This window comes from Plectropomus leopardus, chromosome 3, assembly GCF_026936395.1.
Source record: "Plectropomus leopardus strain MGB_pleo_1.0 chromosome 3, ASM2693639v1, whole genome shotgun sequence".
NCBI classification, from domain to species: Eukaryota; Metazoa; Chordata; class Actinopteri; order Perciformes; family Serranidae; genus Plectropomus; species Plectropomus leopardus.
In genome coordinates, this window is record NC_142178.1 from 15,630,088 (window position 1) to 15,654,101 (window position 24,014).

Genomic DNA, 24,014 nt, shown 5'->3' on the forward strand with positions numbered 1-24,014 from the left:
AGAACAAATGATCGCTGTCATCTTTGGCAGAATTAGAAACTGCCACTGAACTTCAAAGGAGTGAGCTAAGTCTGACACTGTGCTCTGTCATGAGTCTTGTATTTGTGCATTTCTAGATTTTCTAAACTTATTTGTACTTGCAGTGCAGTAAAGTACCATTGTATTGCATGAGCTGATGTCATTTATGCACCAAATTTAGTAGAGAGAGAGAGAGCGCATCGACAACTCATGATGGACAGCATGCCCATAAATGTTATTGACAATATTCCCGTTTAGTTTGACTCAGGTTCTGTAAAACTGCTTTGTGTGACTTACAAAAAGCGGAGCCAAGTGTACAAGTAGTACCTGAAGGCAGTATGTCAGATTCAATTCACAACACTCCTGTTCATGCTTCAGCTTTTACACACACATTTCTATCAATGGTTATTTTGGGCAGGTAACAGTGTTCACATTAAAATAGTACCACTGAGAGTGAATACAATACTAAATTGATCACAAAATGTTATACACCCTAAAGACATTTAATCTGAAAATATGTTCAGGGAAAAAAAAACAAGCATTTTGATGTAACATTACAGTCAATATTTCTTCTTAAAAAGTGCTGTAATACACATTCACAAGCAAACACAACAGCACAAGTATTGAGCCTTAGTAGGTTTTTGTTCAGTTGTCATGTTGAATTTTTCAACATTTCTGGCAAATATTACCCAGTGCATTGCACTATGAAGTTACAGTTAGCTACTAAAATAGTGACTACATGCCATTTTTTTGGATACTTTGTGAAGTGAAGCAAAACCGGTTTGTCCGGTTGAGATTTGTACTGCCAGTTTAAATCTAAAATATCAATGGGGGTGTTAACGTTTTCACAGACCCACCCAAGCTAGGATTATTTTTTCAAGCAGGAGCTCAGAAGAATATTCTTTTAGAGAGGCCATATTTCCATTTTATGTACATTAATTTTATATAATTTAGGGCATCCGTTTAAAGTGTCCACATGCACATGTAACCATGTAAGTGAATCAGATAACAAAAGTTGAGAGGTCCGGGATATCAATAGAACCTGTATACATTTTTTGTGTTAGGCTGTGTTTCCACACTTCACATTTATGTGTCCTTATTTTGTTGTTGCTCTCATGGATTGATTACTGAATGGGCCTACTGGGCACAGGTCCAGTGACACAAAAAGTCAGGGGCAGGCCTGACCTTTACCTGCAAAATGTCAAATGTGAAATGGACACACAAAAAGAGGCTCGGAATAACTACAGAGAGACACAAGATAGCAAAAAAGACAGAAAATTACCCCAAAGCCGATAAAGTAACCACAAGGAGACACAATTAATGACGTAGAGACACACAATGACCATATTAAAATCTGTGTGTCTTGCTCTTGTGTCAGAAAAGGGGTGGGGCCCTTTGCATAGCTGCGCTAATAATTCACCCATGGTTATTGTAAATTGTTTTATTGCTGGTCAAGAAAAAATATTTATAGGATAAATGTGCCTGACCAATCACTGTTACAGTTTGTTTAATGTTAGAAAAAGACAACATAACAGGCACGTGGGAAACTTTATTTGGGTGTAGGCCTAAAGGACAGTGTACACGCAAGGAAAAAACAATGTATACAGAAATGCATTTAAACAAGAAAAAGAAAATAAAGAGACCTCACAACATGCAATTGTGGGAAATAATTTAGAACAATGTAACACACCAAGATAAAGAGACTGCAAAATAAATTAGGAAAAATAATGGCTTTTAGCCTGGAAATAAAGCTAGGGAGGTCACCAATTCAAGACATTATTTTCTATACCGTTTACAGAAATGGGCCACAGTCTGTTGGATCAGTAGCTAATCCTGCGCACAGACAGACATATGGATAAATCTATTTGTTCAGCGTAGCCGGCCTCTCTGTTTGCTCAAATCTGATTGGTTTCGTCGCTGATAGTGAGGACCGTGTGGACCAATAACGTTACTGGTGTGGACATGTTTAGCTGAATGCCGTCGGTTCTGATTGGCTGCGGCAGGGACGTAGTGCCCGCCCATGATTACCTCATCAGTCGTACATTACTCCTCTGATTGGCGGCGGCTCTGTCACTCATTCCGAGTATTAAGGAAGGGGGTGCAAACTGCCAAGATGAAGCACTACGAGGTAAGCAGTGTCTATGAAACTCTAAACCTTCAATGGGCCACTATATGAGGCCAGAATTCAATCTGTGACATCAGTTTTGTTTTTTCGTTAGTTTCAGTAAAGGCAAATTCCTCCAGAAAAGTGAGATGTAGAGCTTTAAACATGAGCAGTGAGGCTCGCACACTGCGGCAGCGCTGCCTGTCATGTGCAGGTTGCTATGACCGGGGATTTGTGGCCTCTCGTGCACGGAAATTAACGCTTGCATCGGTTCAAATCGTATCTAAAAGTCAAGCTGCACTCCCAAGTAAGACGATTTTTACTCGTGTTGTGTATCTGCTGGGTCTCCGATAAACGCTGAGCGTCTTTGTCAGCTGAACAGAGAGCCCTCTGTGTGGGATAATGCTCGGTATTACCGCCATCTCTGGCCGGAATGGCGCATGGCGCTTCTTATCTTCTTATTACCCAATAATGCAGCTGAACAGGCAAGTGCGCGAGTCCTGCTAAATTCACCCTCGTGGCTTGTATGTGATGTATGAATTAACGTGTCATCATCAGCGTCAGTCAGACCTAATGTTGACATCAAAAACGTATTCAAGAAACAACCGACAAATGCTCACGCTGTCTGTCTCAGACACATGCAGACTGGACTCCTCACACAGGCTTCTGTTTTTACTGTCTTGACTTTTGAAACCTGAGCGAAGTGGCTAGATTTCTTAAAAACAAACTGAGACAATTTACACCCCTCCTAAAAAAATAAAGAGAAAAAGTTAAAGTCAAAAAAATGACTTAACATGTTTGAAAATAATAATTCTGCAAAAATCATTTTAAAGATATAATTATGACAATTATAAATTTAGTTTAGTTGAAAAATTTCCCCAGCTTTTATCCCCCCCCCTAAAAAAAAGTAAAGTAATTTCTTGCAATTTGCTGAACAGTTCTTGCCAAGCTGCTCATTGCCGTTTCCCCCATGTTTTCAGAAGACAGACAAACCGATTTGCTCTGATTTTGAAGTTTTAAATACTTGTGAAAGGCATCGAACGCAGCCCAAGAAAAGTATTGTCAATGTAGGTTTTAAAGGGTTAATGTGAAAGGTTTCTTTGCCACTTAACCATTATGCTCCTGCAAACACTGAGAGCTGCTCTAAGTGTTAACACATAGAGTTTCATGGGCACCGAAACCCATCAGACAGGATTTGTACTCTGACAGAAACAGACCCAACAAGTGGCCGCTCCGGTTCCCCTCCTTTCTGTTGACAGATGTTGCAACCTGTGAGGAGAAATTCAACATTTGAATTTTTTTCCTTGACAACTCTAGTTGTGTCAGAGTTCATTTGCATTGGCCAATGTGTCAGTAATAGGCCACTCCCGTGACCCCTAATCTATATACTTGTCTCACCCTTCCATGGTCATGGCCATTGAACCTGAATGATAAGCTAGGAAATACACCTTGTTACAACATTCGCTACAGTATCTTCAGTTATCACCTTCTACCATGTGCTTTGATGCAGCTGAATAGCACTCGTCTGCATATCACTGCAGTATGTGTGAAGCAACTTGAAGAGTGGGAGAAAAACTGAAAGGCTGACCTTGTATTTGCGGATCATGCTGGCTCTTCAGACAAAGCAACATCAGTTGGCCACTATTCTGTCCCCTTTTTGAGCTATCAAAATTGTGAAACATTATAAAATGCTATGAAGTCACCATTTTTACTATTATTATTATTTTATATTTATTTATGTTATTGGTGCTTCATTTGAAGTTTTAACTAGCAGTTATCAAAATACGGCACATGTTCCACATTTTGCACTTGCAGTACACCTAAGTTATTGGTTGCAGTGGTAGAAAAGCAGATAGAATAGATAAATAAAATCATAATGTTTTGATATCATTTTTTAAAAAAACTTTTGTTAGCCTACTAGCACAACAAGATCATTTGCTTTATTAGTCCACCAGCTATATTTTGCGGCATTAAAAGCTAAAAAATTAATTACTGAAGTGAGATGAAAAGACTGAAAGCTTTATCTCATAAAAAACCCCAAAAAAGAGATGCTGAAAAGCTTTTTCTTTTGAGAAAATTATTTGCAGTTGAGAAATGGTAAAAATTTCAATATATTACAAATTAAATTTACTACTCAGCATACAGCAAACATTTAAAATCATAGTAATAATATTTTATTGTACCTTAAATATTGTGATAAGATTGCACCCAGGTCAGAGGGTCTGACTGGTCACAGATTATGCTGTCACACCAGTATGCAACTATGTGTGTGCAAAGGTTTTTGTGCATGTGGTCAGTGATACTGAACGATTAGCCAGTAAAAGTCATTGCAATAGCATTATCTCAAACAGCCATGCTAACTGGAGTCACAAAAATGTGGTCATTACTGGGTGTGGACTATCTGACTGACACATTAGTGCACATGTTAAAAGATAAATGCTCACATCAGTGCAGAGAAGTGCATTTTGAGTTACTGATTTTCTTTGCATACTTAAATATTTTTTATCAAATTTAGGAAAAAAAGAGCAAGCTTCAATAAAAATGGTTTTAATTATTTACTTTTTGTATATTGCGTTCTTTACACGACACAACGTATTGATCTAAATCTAAACAGAAAAACTTTTAGAAAATAAAAGTGCTGAATTAAATTTTTTTTCACAATATCTTGTTTCACATTTGGGTCATTAGACAATTAGTCATTAGTCACCAGATAGCACCAGAGAGCTGCAGCACTTTGACAGAGATCTGTCCTGCTTACACACTGACCACCCGTCAGTATCTGAATGTGTGTACAAAAGCGATACAGAGCAAAAACCCTCTTCATCTGTCTAAACAGGTAATGTGTCCAAAAATAACTATTTACCTTATGAGAGAAGGCACAGGTAAAACCAGCAAATTACAGCAAAAGTCCACTGTCGCAAATAAAGCCTCTTTCTCCCTGTTCACTCTCAGGCCAGAGTGCGTTACCAGGACGGACTGTCACTGCCAGACAGAAGCTTTATATAGATGAGATGGGGGAGGTCCAGTGGCAGTGGGTATGCCTGGCACAGAAAAGAGATGGGCTTATTTCTCCAAAGTCCCAACCGCAGTGTCAGGTGTCCTGCTTGATTTAAGCAGGCGTGAATGTTTCGTTTGTACAGTTTTAAAGCGGCTCAGCTCATTCAGGTAAACACCATGACTAAAGTTTTAATACGTGAAGTTACCTCTGGCAAATTAAATTTAAAAAATGAAATGCGTGCCAACTGCAACAAAGTTAAAATGTTTTGGTGGGTCTGTGAACATTTCTCAGGCGGAGCTCTTCATGAGTCCCTCAGTTGTAGTTTGCGGAGTCTGAGTCATGGGGTGGATGATTGATCAGTCGATCCGATCACAGCTGATCAGATTGGTGATATGAGAAGCAGCCGCTGCATCTAAGTAAATGCAAACTTTTCGAGCTGGCTCAGGGAATAGTTAAATTTCTTTCACTGCGTCTGGTGTTCTGCTGCTCAGTCTGGGCTCAGGCAACGCTCTACGCACAAGGTGTGTACGACTCGGTACACGCGGCCCATTGTCCAAATTTAATGTTTGAGTGAAGTGGATGAAGGCGAGGTTGACCTTTTGCAGAAAATGTTTCAAAGATACATACCCGGCCTAAATGTCTGTGCCACTTGTAACGATATGTCTTTCATTCATTACGGAAACTGTATGCCACCTGCTCGTCATTACAGAGTGGAGGGGTGGGGGTCGGCTTCGTTAAAGGGAATGCCCAGACTAAGCCCTCAGAGTCTGGAGTATTATCACCTCCTGGTCGCAGGAAAAGGCACCTCCTTGTGGGCGATGTAGAAATTCGTCTGCACAGTTTGGTTTCAAGATACAACATGCTGCAAAAGTCAAGAGATTTGTGTGTGCGTGTAACCCTAAATTTGTTAATTCAGGTATCTGCAGATGGACTGTCGTGCAAAGTGTCTTAAAAAGTGAGGCCATGACATCACCACTTCGGGGTAGACGGGTAGGGGTCTGAGGGGAGAGGGTAGTCATGCAGAGTTGGCAGTAGATGTTTATATTTAGCTGGGGAGAGACAGGGAGGGGTGACAAACTTGGAAAGGGGGGGTTGCTGTTTGACGTAATACCTCTCCTCCATCTTTCCACTTAGCGGGTGGTTGAGAGGTGTGGGGGGTCATCAGGTGTTCTTTTTTAGGGGGGGTTATGTTTCAAAACCAAGTCACTGCAGTGCTGAAATATAGCTGCTCTCTGCTCTAGAAGTTTCCTTCATGAGACACACACAGATGATCTACTGCCAACAGTTTGCCAGGGGGATACTGGGCATTCCTGTGTTTGCAACTGTGCACACACATGTGGCATATGTCCACGCTCCAGGGGTCGACTGGCAGTTAAATAAAGCAACGCACCAGAAGTGAAGGAATGAGCGAGGGGCGGAGAGCGAGGGAGAGCGAGAAGATGACAGAGAGGAAGAGGAGGGAGGGGTAGAGGAGCAGGGGAGATTTATTTCCACAGCTGAGTGCCGCCCCTCTCCTCTATGGTTTGGATCTCGGATGGATAGTTGAGAGGTGAAGAGTGACGAGAAAACCGAGAGGTAGAGCGAGGGGAAGAAGGGAATAAACTGAGTGTAGGAGGAGGACTGTGGACATGGATGCCCTAGCACTAGAGGCCACCAGCAGTAAAAAGCCAGCTAACGGGGCGGTGGCCGCCCCGCTGCCGGCTCCCGCCCCAGTCAAACGTAAACCTGCTAAAAAAGCTAAAAAGGCTGTTGTTTTCTTTGAGGTGGAGATACTGGACGCCAAGACCAAGGACAAGCTCTGCTTCCTGGATAAGGTAAGAACATATTTCTTTTTTCTAATTTCTTACATTTTTTTAAATCTTGATTACAGTTAATATACATATTTTTTTTTCAACCTCAATTCTGCAAAACATCTTTTAATGTACTGTATGGGCACCTTCAGTCGCCCGTGTGCCCGTGCTGTGTGTCTGTATGTTTACTAAATGCAACAGGTGCAGTATGTCTAGTCCTCTATCACAGTAATAAGCCTGTGAGTGTGAGTGAGTCAGGCGATTTCTAGAACATTGTCGAGCTGCTGTAGTTCCTGTGGGTGTGTAAATGAGACACACACACACACTGGAGCCCCTTTTATGCTTGCGACAAATCACTGCTGTGATCTGGGTAAGCTAGGTGTTTCTGGCACGCACACATACAGGGAGTAGACACAAGATCACAAACAACTGTACAGATGTGCAAACCATCATGACAGCCCTCACACAAATCCAACCTTTGGGAAGTTTACAAACACGACTTTTCATTGTGACTGTTAAAGAGCTGCTGACTCTGTTTTCGTTGCATGGACAGATGTAATGCTGCTGTAGGTACAGCTCACATTACGTAAGGCATTACAACACCACCACAACCTATGGCCTCAAAACTGCAGGTGTGTTTGAGCAGCGTCTGCACACTGAATGTCTCCTGAAGATAAAAAATGTCTACATAATGTTCATAGTATTATATCTGTGCTATTACAGCATCCATAATATATTATTTGTGATATCCATGATGCACATTTTAGCGTAATGCAGGAAATACAATTTCAAGTCAAACGTATAGAGCACTTTTTACTTAGGAGACTTCAGAAAACAAACCAATAAACCTCACTTTTCCATGTGAAATGAGAAAAGGTTGAATAATAATAACAAATAGATAAACATTATTTGGAACAATGCATTAATGAAATGCAGCACACATCACTCTATAATATCTACCTTTGGTGTCACTTGCCTTTTTAGTTACGGTTTAGAAGTTGGTTGGCTCTTGTCATGCTAGCTTCTCTGTTTCAGATGATTGAACTGAGGCTGAGGAAGCAGGGTGGGCCGTCCAGTAATAAGAAGATGGGGATACAATCCCTGAAAGGGCAGGGTATCAATACTCGATATATCACCCAATTTGACCTAGTGTTAAGTAGTGTTGGAACTTCTACATTGATACTTTTATTTGATTAATCTTGTTGCATGGGTCTGATCCCGTACCATACCAACTCCCTGCCAGAGCAAGCTTTCTGTTACTGCCGTCTCCAGAGCTGCTGACGGCTCAACTCTTTTGACTGTCTTTTTTATAATTGTCAAGTAATGTTAGTCATGTGACATTAACAGTTTCTCTCTTCACTGTGTGTGTACACCCAGGCAGACTCTCACAAATGTTACTGATGTAGCACTCAAACTCCTGCAGCAGCAGCTTACAGTCATTACAGTCTGTGCTGTATTGATGTCGGGCACGGTGTATTTACCAGACTTCAGTGTGCTGAGTTGCATCCAAAACATTCAAAAGTATTGCTTTTCACATCATGGGTATCGAATTGAGTACTCTATTGATAGCGGTAATTTTTTCACAACACCCAGCCCTAATCCCCTTAGCACGTTGAAGTGTCCTTGGGCAAGACACTGAACCCCAAATTGCAATGGTGTGTGAGGGTGCGTGAATGCTTATCTGAGTAGCAGGTGGCACCTTGTATGGTAACCCTGGCCCCCTGTGTATGGATGTGTGTGTGAATGGGTAAATGTGGTATGTAGTGTGATACACTTTGAATGGTAGGAAGACTAGCGAGGCACGATATAAATGCAGGTCCATTTACCATTTCCTGTGAACAAGTTGCACTGCAGAAGAGTCAAAGGATATCCGCCGTCCCAACACTGGCAGCTTATAGTTAGCAGCAAAGCTAGAAAACGCAGCTCAGCGTTGGAAAATGGAGATCAGTTTTTACATATTAAGGTGTACACAAAAAGGAAGGCTTTTGTATCAGAAGGGAAACCATATGAAAATTTGGAGAAAATATGTTGAAGTTCTTAGGGTCAGTCTTATTTTTTTTTGTGGGGATTCTTCTCACAGCATGAGCAGATGTTGAATTTGTTGCAAAGAAAGATCCCCAGTTGAGTAGAGAGGACAAAGGCAGCATACTGAGGGAAAAGAAAGGTAGTTTGCATGTGACATATTGTCTGCTATTGTGATATGAGACTAGATATTGTATTAGAATTTGGATATCTTTATATTGTTTTCTTTTCCTGCTTTTAAAGGCTACATTATTGTAAAATGATGTAATTTTCTGAACTTACAAGAGTGTTCTAGCTGTTTTATTATTACCTTTACCTACTTAGTCATTATATCCACATTGCTGATTATCAAAAATCTCATTGTTTAAATTGTTTGAGAAAGAACCAATATTCAACCCTAAAATATTGTTGCAATATCAGTATCGAGATATTTGGTTAAAAAAATATTGGAGTATTTTATTTTCTTCATATCTTTCAGCCCCCTAATACACTGCCTGTATGAATGCACATATTGCCACCTTTGAATTTTAAGGTGATTTCTGCAATCTTAGCAGTTACGAGATATTAAGTTGAAGTTTTGCATTCTAAATAGCATAAAGGATATAAACCTTTTGTTTTCTAAATAACAAGTTAAAAAATGCGTGTAACTAAAAAACACCTCACATAATGTTAATAAGTTGTCACTGAATAATATATGAATAACTCCGTTTTGACAAAAATGTCACATAGAATATAAGGTGATGGTTGCTAACGTACTAGAATATTTTGTTTTTGCAAATATAAGTTGTATTATTATTTTTTTTAAATAGAAGCGGACTAAAAGTGACACACAGCAGTTATCACTTTCTTAATGGTTTGCCGGATATTTTACATCACGTTATGTGCTGAGCTCTTGTTTTGGGTTGTACCATGTTCAGGTAGAGTGAAGCGTAAATGTCGTGGTATTACAGTTAGGCTTGTGTGATTCTGACTCATGGATTTGGGTTGTGTTTACATTTTGGATTTCAGAGTATCATTGTTGTATTATCCACCTTTACTATTATAGGACCTCTAAGCTCATTGTTTTATCAGGTATATTTGCAGTAATTTGTACTTGGCCTGTGCTTTGTTATCCTTGTGTTAGATGGCTTTTAAGTGTTACTGACAGGCCTGTAAGTCAGTGCTGCTGCATTAAGAGGGTTTAGTGTATTGTTGGTGTGAGACCTGTTGGTGTATAGAGTTGCATTAGCCAAGTTTACAGTGGTGTTAGTCCATCACCCGGGCCAGACTCAGCTTATCAACGGCTGCTCCTCAAGACCAACAAGTATAAAGTGCTATCCTTGTTGGATTATACCCAGTTGTCGGCTTAGCAGAGTTTCCATGGTGATAGTGTGCACGATCTTAACACATTTTGGGGAGGACGTTTCACAGGATTGACAGATATAGATCTGGATCTGAACAGAGGGTCCTTTGGGTGACTGGTTTCCTAAAGTTGGCCAACAGAGCTAAACCAACAGACTGAGTTAGAAATAAAACCCAAGTTTTGTATCACGTCTGGGTCAGGGTTAATGGGACAGACTCAGTGCTCTTATTACTAACTGAGGCCTGTAGAAAGACCAGCAGGGGTCACAGAGAGGTGGTCTCCCAGCGATGTCATCCTGCTGAAAATGGCCTGTGGTTCTCTAGACGACGTAAACAGAAGCCAAGTCTATTACAGTCGCAGACCTCCTTCAGTCTGCTTTAGATGGCTCGCACAGTCTTTGGGGAACTCTCCTCCCAGAAAATGTTTGGTCTTTAACTTCCACGCTTCCTTGAATGCCATAGAAGTTAAGAGATTATTGAGCACAATGTTTATACTGAACAGTGCTGTCCTTGGGAATTATTTATACATCTTGGCCTTGTATTGTTTCTTCAGCCAAACTCAAAGCTCATTAACAAACATGAAAAAACTGACATGTCCTTCCTATGCAGTACAACCGTTTTACAGCTTGAATTAAAATATCATGTTTGAGACATGAACTTGGTGAATGTTTACATGATGCAACCTTTGTCTTATTTTGTCACACCTATATTTGGGCAGCGTGATTGCTTACAGCTATACATTTCACGTGAAGGCCAGCAGGGAATATGTAGTAGGTTTACTGCTAAAATGTTTTGACAAACCTGTCACCAAAGTCATAAGTCAGAGGCGTGAGAGAAATTTGATGCAGATGCCTGAGTAGCTATAATGATATAATGTGCAGATCGTATTGCAGAGTTTGTTTTCATACCGTTCAGGAAATGTCTGACTTTCAAGTTTCATTAATTTTACTTCAAAAATTACAGTGACTTCAAACTTGTATATGACAGACAATCCATCACTTATAAAATAATAAAGGGATGATAGTAGGGATTGTAAAGCACAGGTGTCATCATTATATGATAACATATGGATTCTGTGGACGACAACATGATATTTGCTGATATCACAAAGTCTGACGTGATACAATTTTGATTTGATTGAATTCAGGGGCCGCTGATCAATAAGAGACAATATCAGTAAATATCCCCACTGTATTTTTCTTGACTACTTACCCTTATCTGCTCGGTGCTGAGCTGGTTGCATTGTTTGAATGTTTAGGGAGTGGGTGTGTAGCCGCCTGAAACATATTATTCAAGTTAACATTTTGACAGTCTTTGCTGATTTCATATCAGTGCGTCAAGTTAAATAATTTACTTTAAGTAAGAGAATAATTTAATTCAGATTTTTGTTATTACAATGGTTAAAAAACATTACTTACCTGTATACTTACCTTATGGTGAAGGGAGAAAATTTATTGTACTTACCCTTTAGAGAGGGCGCTGTCGCTTTAAGAAGGAGAGCAACAAAGACGTGCTGTATTCAGGCTGAAGCAAAATATGCTTGTGCTGAAGTGGGATTTTTTTTGTTAATAAAAGTTGCAAAACGAAGATGGACGTGTTTTTGGCAGTTCATTTTGAGGGGAAATGGTGACAAAGACAGCTTATGGGAATTTAACAATAAAGATGTATCTACAAGATGATGGTGTCAATATTATCAATGCAAAGTGAAAATATCGACAGCTCTAGATGATTCACCTCTCTCAAGCATGTTTCAGTCTCTTTAAGTTCATTTTTGTAACCTTTGAAAACTAAGTGATTGCTTGAAAAGTTGGTGAAAGGCATTTGCAAATCGTAACATCAGCACTTTGGAAACCAATCAGTCAGTGGAGGCACGGAGCACATTTCACCATTAGGCCAACAGTCCAACATACTTTAAAGTAAAATCAAAAATATTGGTGAAACAGCACAATGTCAAAAGTAATTTTAAAACAAGAAGTGAAAGCATAGACAGGCAATGCTAGTGAGCCGTGTGGTAAATGTGCTAAAACACTGCTATTTTCATTTTGTATCGGTCAGATCATTTGAAGAAAGTATAGTTTTAGTAAGTTTTTTTGTCAACCTGTATTTTTTTAGGCAGAGTGCCTCAGTCACTAGACTTAATTAAGGACAGATTCAGCTTTTTCTCTCCCAATACCAGTTCCAGTATCTCAACTCAGGTTATGTCCATCTGTCCTATTCTGGTGAACACTATATTTAAAAAACATGCTGTAAATTCTTCATATTTGGACCCAACAATGAACTGATTAGAATTTGACGGTGAAAGGTCACTGTGACCAAGCAAATCATGTTTTTGCCAATAACTCAGGACTTCATACACTAATTATGACAACATTTTACACAAATGTCTAATAGGATAAAATGATGACGCGATAACATTTTATGTCAGCTCCACTGTGACGACATAATGTTCTGCAAAAACACTTTGCTTGCCATTTTTCAGTAGAACCTGATTTCTTTTTAATGTTCAACTTAAGCTGCAACACCACTTCAAGTGGAAATGAAATTTTTGTTGTTCATTTTTAATGAACTAGTTTTACTATAATGCAGAATTGTGACTGTTTTTTTTTTTATTTGTTGTGACTGGGAATCATAAAGTTCTTCTGTAACACTACTTTGAGGTGGAATTGCGATTATATTACTCATTTATAGTGTTCTCTACTTTTATTACAATGCTACACTAGGTGGATTTGAGAGCAATTTTTGAAGATATATTTTAGTTTGCTTTTTATTTTGTTGAATTAACAAATGCTGCACTAAATGGAATCGTGATAAGAGCCATACAAAAATATTTTTTGTTTGTTCAATTTTTTTAGTATAATGAATAAGATTTTTAAAAAAACAGGGTGGTGGACAGTGAGGTGAAACAGCGAGGTGAAACAGTTTTGATGCAGACATTTTTTTCTTGTATTGCTGAGCAAATTAACTGTCAAGCATATACACTGGATTGATTTTAATAACTTTAAAGTACTTAAAGTCTGCATTGTGCCGCTCTGTTAGGTAAATACAAGTATCAGATTGGGATGCGGTATCGGCAGAAACTCAGAATCAAATGACTGATCAGGATCAGGGGCAGAAAAACTTGCTCAGGACGTCCCTAGTTTGAAGCATTATCTACTGTTGTGGCTACAAATGAGTCTGGACAGACATGGATGTGAACTGTAACTTGAGTGGTTGGTGGAGGCGTACAGCTGCGAGGTGATAATTCTAGTTTATGTGAGATAACGAAAAAACAGAAAAATACCATAGCACACCAGACTGAGCCTGTGGCCTGCTGTGACTGAATGCATTTAAGTATCAACACTGAACTTTCAAATGATAAAGAAACTTTACTTAATGTTAAATCATGGCCTACACATGGTGCACTCAATAAGTTGAGCAGTACCCTCGTAGATGCAGCCTATGACCTTTATCATCGTCACTGAATGAGTCACTGAGCCGAATCCTCAAAGAGCTAAACTAAAAGCCTTTTCATCTCACAGACGGATTTATTGCAGCCTACGGAAAACACACATTTTTGACTCAATAAGTAGGATTATTTTATGAGAACATATATTCAAAACGTGTTAGACCTAAACCTTGTCACAGTCAACATAAATGTCTGTTGTAAGTGCAGTATGTCAATCTAGGAACATAGATATCCTTCTGCTTTTAAAGGGTGGTTTTGTTTGTCCATGAGAGAAGGGTTTGCACAGAGGTGTGTGGTATGTAAGCCACTTTAACTCAAACAGATAAAGCCAGTTGATCAGATATTGGAAATATGGTTATGGCTTTAAGTCACCTGACTCCAGCTCAGACCGGGGGGTTTCACTGCTCTGTCATCCCGCCTGTAACAACTGTGTGTCCACATTTGCCTCTGTGTGTTCTTCATGTTCCTGTTTTGTGGTCATTGTGTTTATATTTGGGGTGGCTGGGCTGTTGCTGGCAGCCTGGCACAAGGTCGTGTACTTTGGCTGTGGTGATCTTCTGTGTGTGTGTGTGCCTGAGCTCTTTGAAACCCTAATACCAGCTGTTAAATAAACCACGTCCACAGGGTATGTGGGCACAGCCAGAGCTAAATTTACCACTAAACACCATCATAGATGGAAAACGGGGTTATTAGCTGTTCCTTTGTGTGCTCCTCCAATTATTTATTGTGCTGTTATTTGTAGGTTGAGCCAAATGCCACCATTGGAGAGATCAAATCGATGTTCCACAAGAGCCGTGAGTGCCATCTCTCTGCAGGCCCCATAAATCAGATTTAACACCAAGCATGCTGCACATGCAAATGCTCATTCTTTGTCCTGTCTTAAGATGTCTGTGACGCGTTTGTTCATCTGTTTCAGATCCTCAGTGGTACCCAGCCAGACAGTCCATTCGCCTCGACCCCAGTAAGTCAGCCAAAGTGTGATTGTCTATAATTAAAGTGAACAAAGTTGAACTCCATTCTCAAGTCATGGTTTACTAAACATCTCATTAAGCAAACGTGTGTGTGTTTCTCAGAGGGAAAGTCTCTGAAGGATGAGGACGTTCTGCAGCATCTCCCTGTGGGAACCACGGCCACCTTCTACTTCAGAGACCTGGGAGCCCAGATCAGCTGGGTCACAGTGAGTACAACACGTCGTGCTGTTACAGGTCCAACTGTCCTGTCAAGCCCACATACATCAGCCTGCCAGTGGGATCAAGCAGAGCTATATTGAGGTTTCCCGCTGGGTGAAAAGGGAGAGTGTGTGTGTATGAGTATGGGGAAGGGTGGGCTGGGGGTTTGTATTGGCTCTGCCGTGAAAGGGAAAGATAGAGGAGAGAGAAGATATGTTTATCCTGCTAATGCATCAACAAAGCAATACATTATAGTATGACACCATAGCTTCAGTTTAACCACGGCTCTGACTTATCCAGTCCTACTTTCTTTTTTTTCAGGTCTTTCTGACTGAGTATACCGGTCCTCTGGTCATCTATTTGATGTTCTATTTCAGAGTTCCCTTCATCTATGCACCCAAATATGACTTTACCACCAGTAAACACTGGGTCGTACAGTGAGTATCCAACACACCTTCACAAACTTTGTATTTCTAAGTAGAGCCTTCTTGTTCCAAAGAGGGCAATTTTGAGTTGAATAGGTCTTCGACTTGGAGGTTGACACTTCTTGAAAGTCACTCATTTGCTTTCCTGCCATGAGTTAGTCAGAGGATTGATACAACTCTCTTATCTGTTGGTAAAATATGGATCTTTGGCCAGCCACATAGCAAACAGCAAAGTTCCTGGACTGGGTGTCTTTCCTGTTGAGTTCTTCAAGCACTTCTGGTTAGTCATATCACAGCTGATTTAAAGAATGAAAGCCACATTCACTCTCACCCTCAAACTCGTTTTGTAAAACATAGTGGAAACCCTCCTGGTTGATCCAGTTACTATTTCCTGTCCCTAATCAACAGACATTAAAATATTAGCATAGGGCTTTGACTGTATGGATTTTTTCTAACCACAGTTAGAAAGCATCGCCGCAGTATTGTGATTTGCGGCCAATGCTGAAATACTGTTCTGTTTCGAAACTTGAGCATAAGCTTTTTGTGATGTTAATTACAACTTCAGTAATATCTGATGTCTGACATTCAACACACAGTTCAGAGTCCACTCGCTCTCCAGAACAGCTCCAGTCTCAGTCTTTGCCATCTGTGTGGCACGGCAGACTTTAGTGTTGATAGGCTATTACTCATGACATGTAACCAACCAATCAGATCGTGCTGTCAGACTGTAGACAGAGAGGGGCTGCGTCAGAGCCAAAGTAGTGCATTTTTCAATCCAATTTATAAAACTGGCGCCAATCAAAAAAAAGATGACCTTCATGATGATGCAGCCCTATATTAGCAAGGCTCTAGCTACAATACATCCAGACAAGACCGGTTTTATTAATGGAAGGCATTCATCAACAACGCATGCAAACTAATTTAACTTAATGCAGCTGTCAACTAATATTAAATTACACTCTGAAGAAAAGCGTTTGATGTAGTTGTGTGATTTCTATTCGCAGAGCCTCAGAAGCTTGGATTCAGAGTTGTATAATAAATAGGTTAGAACACTGTGCATGTCATCTCTGGCCACCATCACTTTCAATGGTCTATTATCTCTAGGTTTCACCGTACACAGGCTGTGTAGGAAAGGATTTGATCAAAAAATGCTCTAAAAGGTGTCTTCATCCTGAAACAAGGAAGAATGACGCACTGTGCTGCACTAGAATTAAGAAAAAACAAATTTTGTTTGGAGAAACAAAGCGATTTGAATGGGGAAATAAACTGAAATGTTATTTAGAAAAATAAGATTTAAATTACTACAGATTAAAATGACTTGATAAGGAGATTTTGTGTATGAATATAGATCATGTGTGTTCAGATCTTAATCTGTAAAGTAGCCAGTAACAATAGCTGCCAAAGAAATGTGTTGTAATAATTATCCGTTTTTGTATAACTTAATAACTCATTAAAACTGAACTTATTCATAAAAACGATCACTTTAACAAACATTAGGGTGATGAGAAAACCATTTTGGGGAAAAAAAATATTTGAGGTGTACTTTGAGTTTATACTTTGGCTTGTGTTACATTCACTAAGATGGAGGGCCGGACTTTATGACCTATACTGCAGCCAGACACCAGGGGGCGATCCAGGTTGAAAAGTGACACTATCGAGGAAACTGTCATGTTGTCCATTTTTATATAGATTTTATGTAGTAGAAGTATAAAGGAGAAAAACACAGAGCCAGACATTTCTGGACATTTTTTCTACAGAGTGGCAGCAGTCAACTTATCTAACTCTCAGCAACAAAGCAAATAAGCATTTTTCCCCAACCCAAACTATTCCTTTAAGCCATGCTCCTCTCACATCGATGTGGAAATGACCCCAAGAATCCTAGTGGAAAACTGCCAGTGCTTTGTTGTCACTAGGATTAGATGCCATATACCTGCATCCTCTTTTTAATAACTATAGTAGAGCTTACGCCAGTGTCTTTGCTTTTTCCAGTCTCGCCTGTATGTGTCACTCCTTCCACTTTGTGAAGAGACTGCTGGAGACGCTGTTTGTCCATCGCTTCTCTCATGGCACCATGCCGTTACGCAACATCTTCAAGGTGAGACATATTTTCCCACCCAACTCTGTCACATTCTGCCTGGTCCAGACTAACCAATATCAGCCCAGTCACAGCCCGACACGGCCTTCCAGCAGTGTCCGCTTGGATTGTGAACAACAATGAGTGTCATAAGCGACAATCAGTCGTTTTAGTGTGTCATAGTAAAGATCACTTCCTGCCTCTACTTCAAATATTAAAAGCCTCCTATTATTTCAGTAGAGATCATCCTTTTATTTTCTAAAAAGGCTTTTATTGTGAAATATTTATAGGATTTTTTTTGTGGAGAACTCAGTGACTTGCAGTTTTCATGCTCTATGTTCACATGCGACAAATCATGTATTTCTTGCCATTTTGTGTTACGTTAGGCTACTACAAAATAGTTTGGCTGAAACCGAGTAACTGAATTTATAATAATAATAATAATAATAATAATAATAATGATAATAATGATAATGATAATAATAATAATAATAATAATAATAATAATAATAATAATAATGATAATGATGATAGGATGAGAATAATCTGATGACATCATGGACATCTTTAAAGACAAGCAGCTATGATTGTTCATGGACGAACGTGTAGACTGTCTTTTGTCAGCTTTGAGTTGCGGCAAAATTTAAGACTCCATTACCATCTAATCTGACACAGTGACTGTCGGAACGAACAAACAAGTCTCGTGGTCTGAACCCGGCATTGCGTTTTTACGTGCAAAGATGTGATGAGTTTGACTAATTTGCCGTTCAGTTTGTCATTGAAAAAGTGCATCTCTTACCAACACGAGGAAGTCTCATGTCCCCGTCACAATCTCTGTCTCAGAACTGTACCTACTACTGGGGCTTTGCAGCATGGATGGCGTATTACATCAACCACCCGCTGTACACACCACCCAGTGAGTATACATTCACCATACACTCCACACTCACATATACCACTGAGTCACTGTAACTCCTTTTCATCATTACGCGTGTTTCACTGTGTCTTGTTACAGTCTACGGGGAGCAGCAAATCAGACTGGCCCTCATCATATTCTTGGTAAGAATCTTGCTCCCCTCGACACTTTGCTCTGTACTTTATCATGCATCATTTGATTCAACAAATAAAGAGACTAACCCTAACCCTGATTTAAATGTTTTAGTCATTCTTTACACACTTTAAACACCTGCGTCACTTTTTCTCTCTCAGTTCTGTCAGATCGGCAACTTTTCCATCCACATCGCTCTGCGGAACCTCCGTCCACCAGGTACACACACGCACACACACACACACACACACACACACACGCATGCACACACACACACAGACACACACAGTTTAGGCCAAAGTTAAGCATATTGTTGGGACACTGTGATATTGAGATACACATGATACATAACTTTTGAAATTAAAGTTGCTATGTAGTTGATTAAAAGAATAGGACATTTGTTGTGGTAATGAACTGTAGTTCTTCACTTGTGTGTACACAGCTTAACTGTGAAGAAAACTCAATTCGAATCAGTTTTATATTCAAATTTGTTGGTGATTTTCAATGAAAGTCCTAGAAAACATGATTTCACATCTCAAGTATTTGAATAAATAAGTAACAATCGCAGTTAGTTTAAAACAAGATACTGATGCAAATATTGCTAATTTCTAATCAGTCGATTGATGTCTGTGACATTATGTTTTTCCAGCGAGGTCCCACCCACCAGTGAGTGGGGCACAGACAGAAATCTCTCATGTGAAATAAAATTGTTCATACATGGGCAGAAGATTGTGTGCTCATGTAGCACTCCATCGCTCTTTCTAAGAAGATAATTGAGGTTTTTTTGTATTTAATGGGACATAAAGTGTAAGCGAACTTCTTTTCAGCTCTCCCCCACTAGCATTTCCATGTGCTATTTTTATTAACTTTGCTGTTGCAAAGACAGCTGGATGGCTTTACAACCATAACGCCGACATTACATAGACGTTACACAAGGGAGCTGGCAGGGTAAAGTCTACCTGATGTCAGATCCAGCAGGTTTGGACATTTGTGTTCCCACATACAGCTCATCCAGTTAATGTCTAGATTAGTTTAGTGCTGCATCGCATGTGTAAAAGGGGTTATTGATATTATATAGTAACTAGGGATAACCAACCAGTGAAAAAATGATGCTATCCTCTTCCTGTTTTAGTTGCGCAGTGGTTGACTTATTTCCTTTGTGCTATAAATCGAGCCCTTGTTTTTCTTGGTCCGATCGTACCCTGCGGCAGACTGAACACTGAACTGCATAGTGAAAGTGAGGCTTATAGAGAACCAGTCTTAATGCAGATGGTGTCATTATTATCTGTAGCCATTTTATTGTACAGTCAACATTTAATTCATAATGATTAGTTAAAGCAAAAAAATAATCTATTTCCACTTTAAGGTCAATTTAGTATATATATATTTTATATCATCATCAGTCAGTATGTTTACATTTTATGTCAGGCTTAAATATAAACATAGGAACAAACAGATGCCTTTAAAAAATGAACTTCTTCATTTTATTTTGCTGCCCTCATGCAGGCTCTAAGACCAGGAAGATTCCCTATCCAACCAAGAACCCTTTCACCTGGATCTTCCTGCTGGTCTCCTGCCCCAACTACACCTATGAAGTAACGTGTTTTATTTATGTTTTATTTATAGAGAGAAAAACAATTAAGTTTATGTTTAAAAAAAAAAAATCAAAACAGTTGTTGAACAGCTGTAAGATTTAATGTCCATCTACTTGTATGGTGTCAAACTTGCAACTGCTGCCCTCTTGTGGTGCGAGTCTGCGTATAACGTCCGTCCTCTTCCTCCTGCAGCTGGGCTCCTGGCTCGGCTTCACACTAATGACTCAGTGCCTGCCGGTGGCCTTCTTCACCTTGGTGGGTTTTATCCAGATGACTGTGTGGGCCAAGGGGAAGCACCGCAGTTACCTGAAGGAGTTCCGTGACTACCCTCCTCTCCGCTCACCCATCCTGCCCTTCATCCTGTAGAGGAATACTTGACTGCTCCCTTGTCCATTCAGCTCTCCCTGCTGCTTGTAATACTAAGTGCTCTACACTTGCTGTGTTTTTTTTAATTACCCACAAACAAACCCATTCTGACTGGTTAATTGACGTTTGTGCATTTGGACTCCCAGAACAGATCTTCACCTTCAAACTAAGTGTATCCTGAATTACAAACTGTACATAAATACATTAAGATGTCCAGCACCCTCATCAGATACTGTTGTTGTGAAGCTGAATCTGCATATGGTGATATTCAGTAAAGCTTTAGTTTTTATATCCATTCATCATTCATTTGAAATCATGATGGCATGTCTTTTTGTCTGAAGTAATTTATTAAAAAAAAAAAGTTAAACCAAATTGTTGTTGGGCTGCTCCATTATGTATTACTGGTGTTCCCAGCCTGGGAATATTGAGGCTTTTTGCACCTCTATGCGAGCGATAGCTGAGGCTACACGTGTCGGGCTGGCCCATTCACGTGAACAGAATATTTCAAGAAAGAATTGAGGAAATTCCTTCAAATATACCACAGAGATCCACTTGTCCTCAAGGAAGAACTGATTAGATTTTGGTGATAAAAGGTCAATATCAGTGATCTTGCATACATACCATTATTGTGAAAGCGATATCTCAAGATAACCTTGAGGGATTTTTTTTTCAAATTTTACGCAAACGTTCACTTGGACTAAACAATGAGCTGATTAGAATTCGGTGTTCGAAGGTTAAGGGTGCTGTGGCGTTGCATTCGTAACATTATCGCAAATTAAATATCTAAAGATGGCTTCGAATGAGTTTCCTTAAATTTGGCACAAAAGTCCAGGTCGATCCAAGAACTAACTCATTAAAATCTTGAGGTTGGAGGTCAAAGGTCAAGGTCACGGTTACCATGGCTATGTTAACCGCTGATCAGATTGATAGATGAGATGAGCTATTTGCAGATTTTTGTAAATGAACGACAGTTGAAGGCCTGAAGAGGAGTGAACAGTTTAGTTTCACTTTTAATGCACCTGAAGTTTTGCTGTTCCTCTCTGCCGCTGCTGCTGTTGATGACTGAATGCCGATTTAATTCAGCTCTTAATTAACAGTCCGGGTCCATAGAGACTATGATGCGGCAAATAAGACTATGGCGAGCAGGTCGTTTTCTGGTCGTTTTTTTTTTCATGCCACATTATGATGTGTTTGGACCGTGTTGCAATTTTCTGTGCTTTTGCATGTTTAGGCACACTATTGTAGGCGGTTTCCAGCTGATTTTGGGATGTGTCAAATTTCTATGTTTTCGCAATACTATAGTATGTTATTTTATTGACATGCCATATTATGGTGCATTTGGCTCTTCTTGCAACATTCTATGCCATGGCATGTCTCAGCACACTGTTTTATGCTGTTTTGAGGTGTCTTCAGCTGTTTTAGTGTCATGTCAAATTTTGAGATTTTTTTGCCATACTATAGCCTTGCTTTTTTGGTCATTTTTTTGACATGCTATTTGTTGGCGTCTTTGGACATGTTTGCATGTTTAAATGCCATGGCGTGTCTCAGCACGCTATTTTATACTGTTTTGAGGTGTTTTCAGTGATTTTTGGGATATGTCATTGTTTGAGATTTTTGCCATACTATGCCCTTGCTTCTTTGGTCATTTTGTGGACATGCTATTTTTGACGTTTTTTGCCATGTTTGTACATTTAAATGCCATGGCGTGTGTCAGCGAGCTATTTTATGTTGTTTGGAAGTGTTTTCAGCTTTTTTAGGGACATGTCATATTTTGAGATTTTTGCCATACTATAGCCTTGCTTTTTTGGTCATTTTTTCGACATGCTATTTTATGGTATTTTTGGCCACATTTGGACATTTTAATGCCATGGCATGTCTCAGCACGATATTTTAAGTTGTTTGGAAGTGTTTTTAGCTGTTTTTGGGAGATGTAATTTTTTGACATTTTTGCCATACTATAGCCTTGCTTTTTTGGTCATTTTTTCGACATGCTATTTTTTGGTGTTTTTGGCCACATTTGGACATTTTAATGCCATGGCGCGTCTCAGCACGCTATTTTAAGTTGTTTGGAAGTGTTTTTAGCTGTTTTTGGGAGATGTCATTTTTTGAGATTTTTGCCATACTATAGCCTTGCTTCTTTGGTCATTTTTTTAACATGCAATTTTTTGGTGTTTTTGGCCACATTTGGACATTTTAATGCCATGGCGCATCTCAGCACGCTATTTTAAGTTGTTTGGAAGTGTTTTTAGCTGTTTTTGGGAGATGTCATTTTTTGAGATTTTTGCCATACTATAGCCTTGCTTTTTTGGTCATTTTTTTCAACATGCTATTTTTTGGTGTTTTTGGCCACATTTGGACATTTTAATGCCATGGCGCATCTCAGCACGCTATTTTAAGTTGTTTGGAAGTGTTTTTAGCTGTTTTGGGAGATGTCATTTTTGAGATTTTGCCATACTATAGCCTTGCTTTTTGGTCATTTTTTCAACATGCTATTTTTTTGGTGTTTTGGCCACATTTGGACATTTTAATGCCATAGCGTGTCTCAGCAGCTATTTTAAGTTGTTTGGAAGTGTTTTTAGCTGTTTTTGGGAGATGTCATTTTTTGAGATTTTTGCCATACTATAGCCTTGCTTTTTTGGCCATTTTTTCAACATGCAATTTTTTGGTGTTTTTGGCCACATTTGGACATTTTAATGCCATGGCGTGTCTCAGCACGCTATTTTAAGTTGTTTGGAAGTGTTTTTAGCTGTTTTTGGGACATGTCATATTTTGAGATTTTTGCCATACTATAGCCTTGCTTTTTTGGTCATTTTTTCAACATGCTATTTTTTGGTGTTTTTGGCCACATTTGGACATTTTAATGCCATAGCGTGTCTCAAGCGCTATTTTAAGTTGTTTGGAAGTGTTTTTAGCTGTTTTTGGGAGATGTCATTTTTTGAGATTATTGCCATACTATAGCCTTGCTTTTTTGGTCATTTTTTCGACATGCTATTTTTTTGGTGTTTTGGGCCACATTTGGACATTTTAATGCCATAGCGTGTCTCAGGGCGCTATTTTAAGTTGTTTGGAAGTGTTTTTAGCTGTTTTTGGGACATGTCACATTTTGAGATTTTTGCCATACTATAGCCTTGCTTTTTTGGTAATTTTTTCGACATGCTATTTTTTGGTGTTTTTGGCCACATTTGGACATTTTAATGCCATAGCGTGTCTCAGCGTGCTATTTTAAGTTGTTTGAAGTGTTTTTAGCTGTTTTTGGGAGATGTCATTTTTGAGATTTTTGCCATACTATAGCCTTGCTTTTTGGTCATTTTTCGACATGCAGTTTTTTGGTATTTTTGGCCACATTTGGACATTTTAATGACATGGGGTGTCTCAGCACGCTATTTTAAGTTGTTTGGAAGTGTTTTTAGCTGTTTTTGGGAGATGTCATTTTTTGAGATTTTTGCCATACTATAGCCTTGCTTTTTGGTCATATTTTCAACATGCTGTTTTTTGGTGTTTTGGGCCACATTTGGACAATTTAATGCCATGGCGCGTCTCAGCGCGTTATTTTAAGTTGTTTGGAAGTGTTTTTAGCTGTTTTTGGGACATGTCACATTTTGAGATTTTTGCCATACTA

The 24,014-nt window shown here is 39.3% G+C and overlaps 1 protein-coding gene across 2 annotated transcripts; it reads left to right on the top strand.

Moving 5' to 3' along the window:
- The first annotated feature begins 2,043 nt into the window (after positions 1–2,043).
- On the top strand, positions 2,044–20,767 carry tecrb (trans-2,3-enoyl-CoA reductase b). Of its 2 annotated transcripts, XM_088075711.1 has the most exons (12): positions 2,044–2,146; positions 6,884–6,934; positions 14,461–14,512; positions 14,635–14,679; positions 14,792–14,895; positions 15,209–15,324; positions 17,302–17,407; positions 18,230–18,302; positions 18,402–18,445; positions 18,596–18,653; positions 19,941–20,029; positions 20,222–20,767. In XM_088075711.1, the coding sequence occupies exons 1-12, from the start codon at positions 2,132–2,134 to the stop codon at positions 20,393–20,395; spliced, it is 927 nt and encodes a 308-aa protein (XP_087931837.1). In that variant the 5' UTR covers positions 2,044–2,131; the 3' UTR covers positions 20,396–20,767. The 2 variants fall into 2 exon arrangements, with proteins under 2 accessions (XP_087931837.1, XP_087931836.1); XM_088075710.1 differs by lacking the exon at positions 2,044–2,146 and having other exon boundaries at positions 6,635–6,934.
- Positions 20,768–24,014: the final 3,247 nt, after the last annotated feature.

What these genes read in the sequence shown, in the direction of transcription:
- tecrb (XM_088075710.1), top strand. Translation starts at nt 6,749, where the DNA reads ATGGATGCCCTAGCACTAGAGGCCACCAGCAGTAAAAAGCCAGCTAAC. An exon ending in AGTAAACACTGGGTCGTACA is followed by an intron (nt 15,325 to 17,301) that starts GTGAGTATCCAA and finishes TGCTTTTTCCAG; the next exon opens with TCTCGCCTGTATGTGTCACT. An exon ending in CCCGCTGTACACACCACCCA is followed by an intron (nt 18,303 to 18,401) that starts GTGAGTATACAT and finishes GTCTTGTTACAG; the next exon opens with TCTACGGGGAGCAGCAAATC.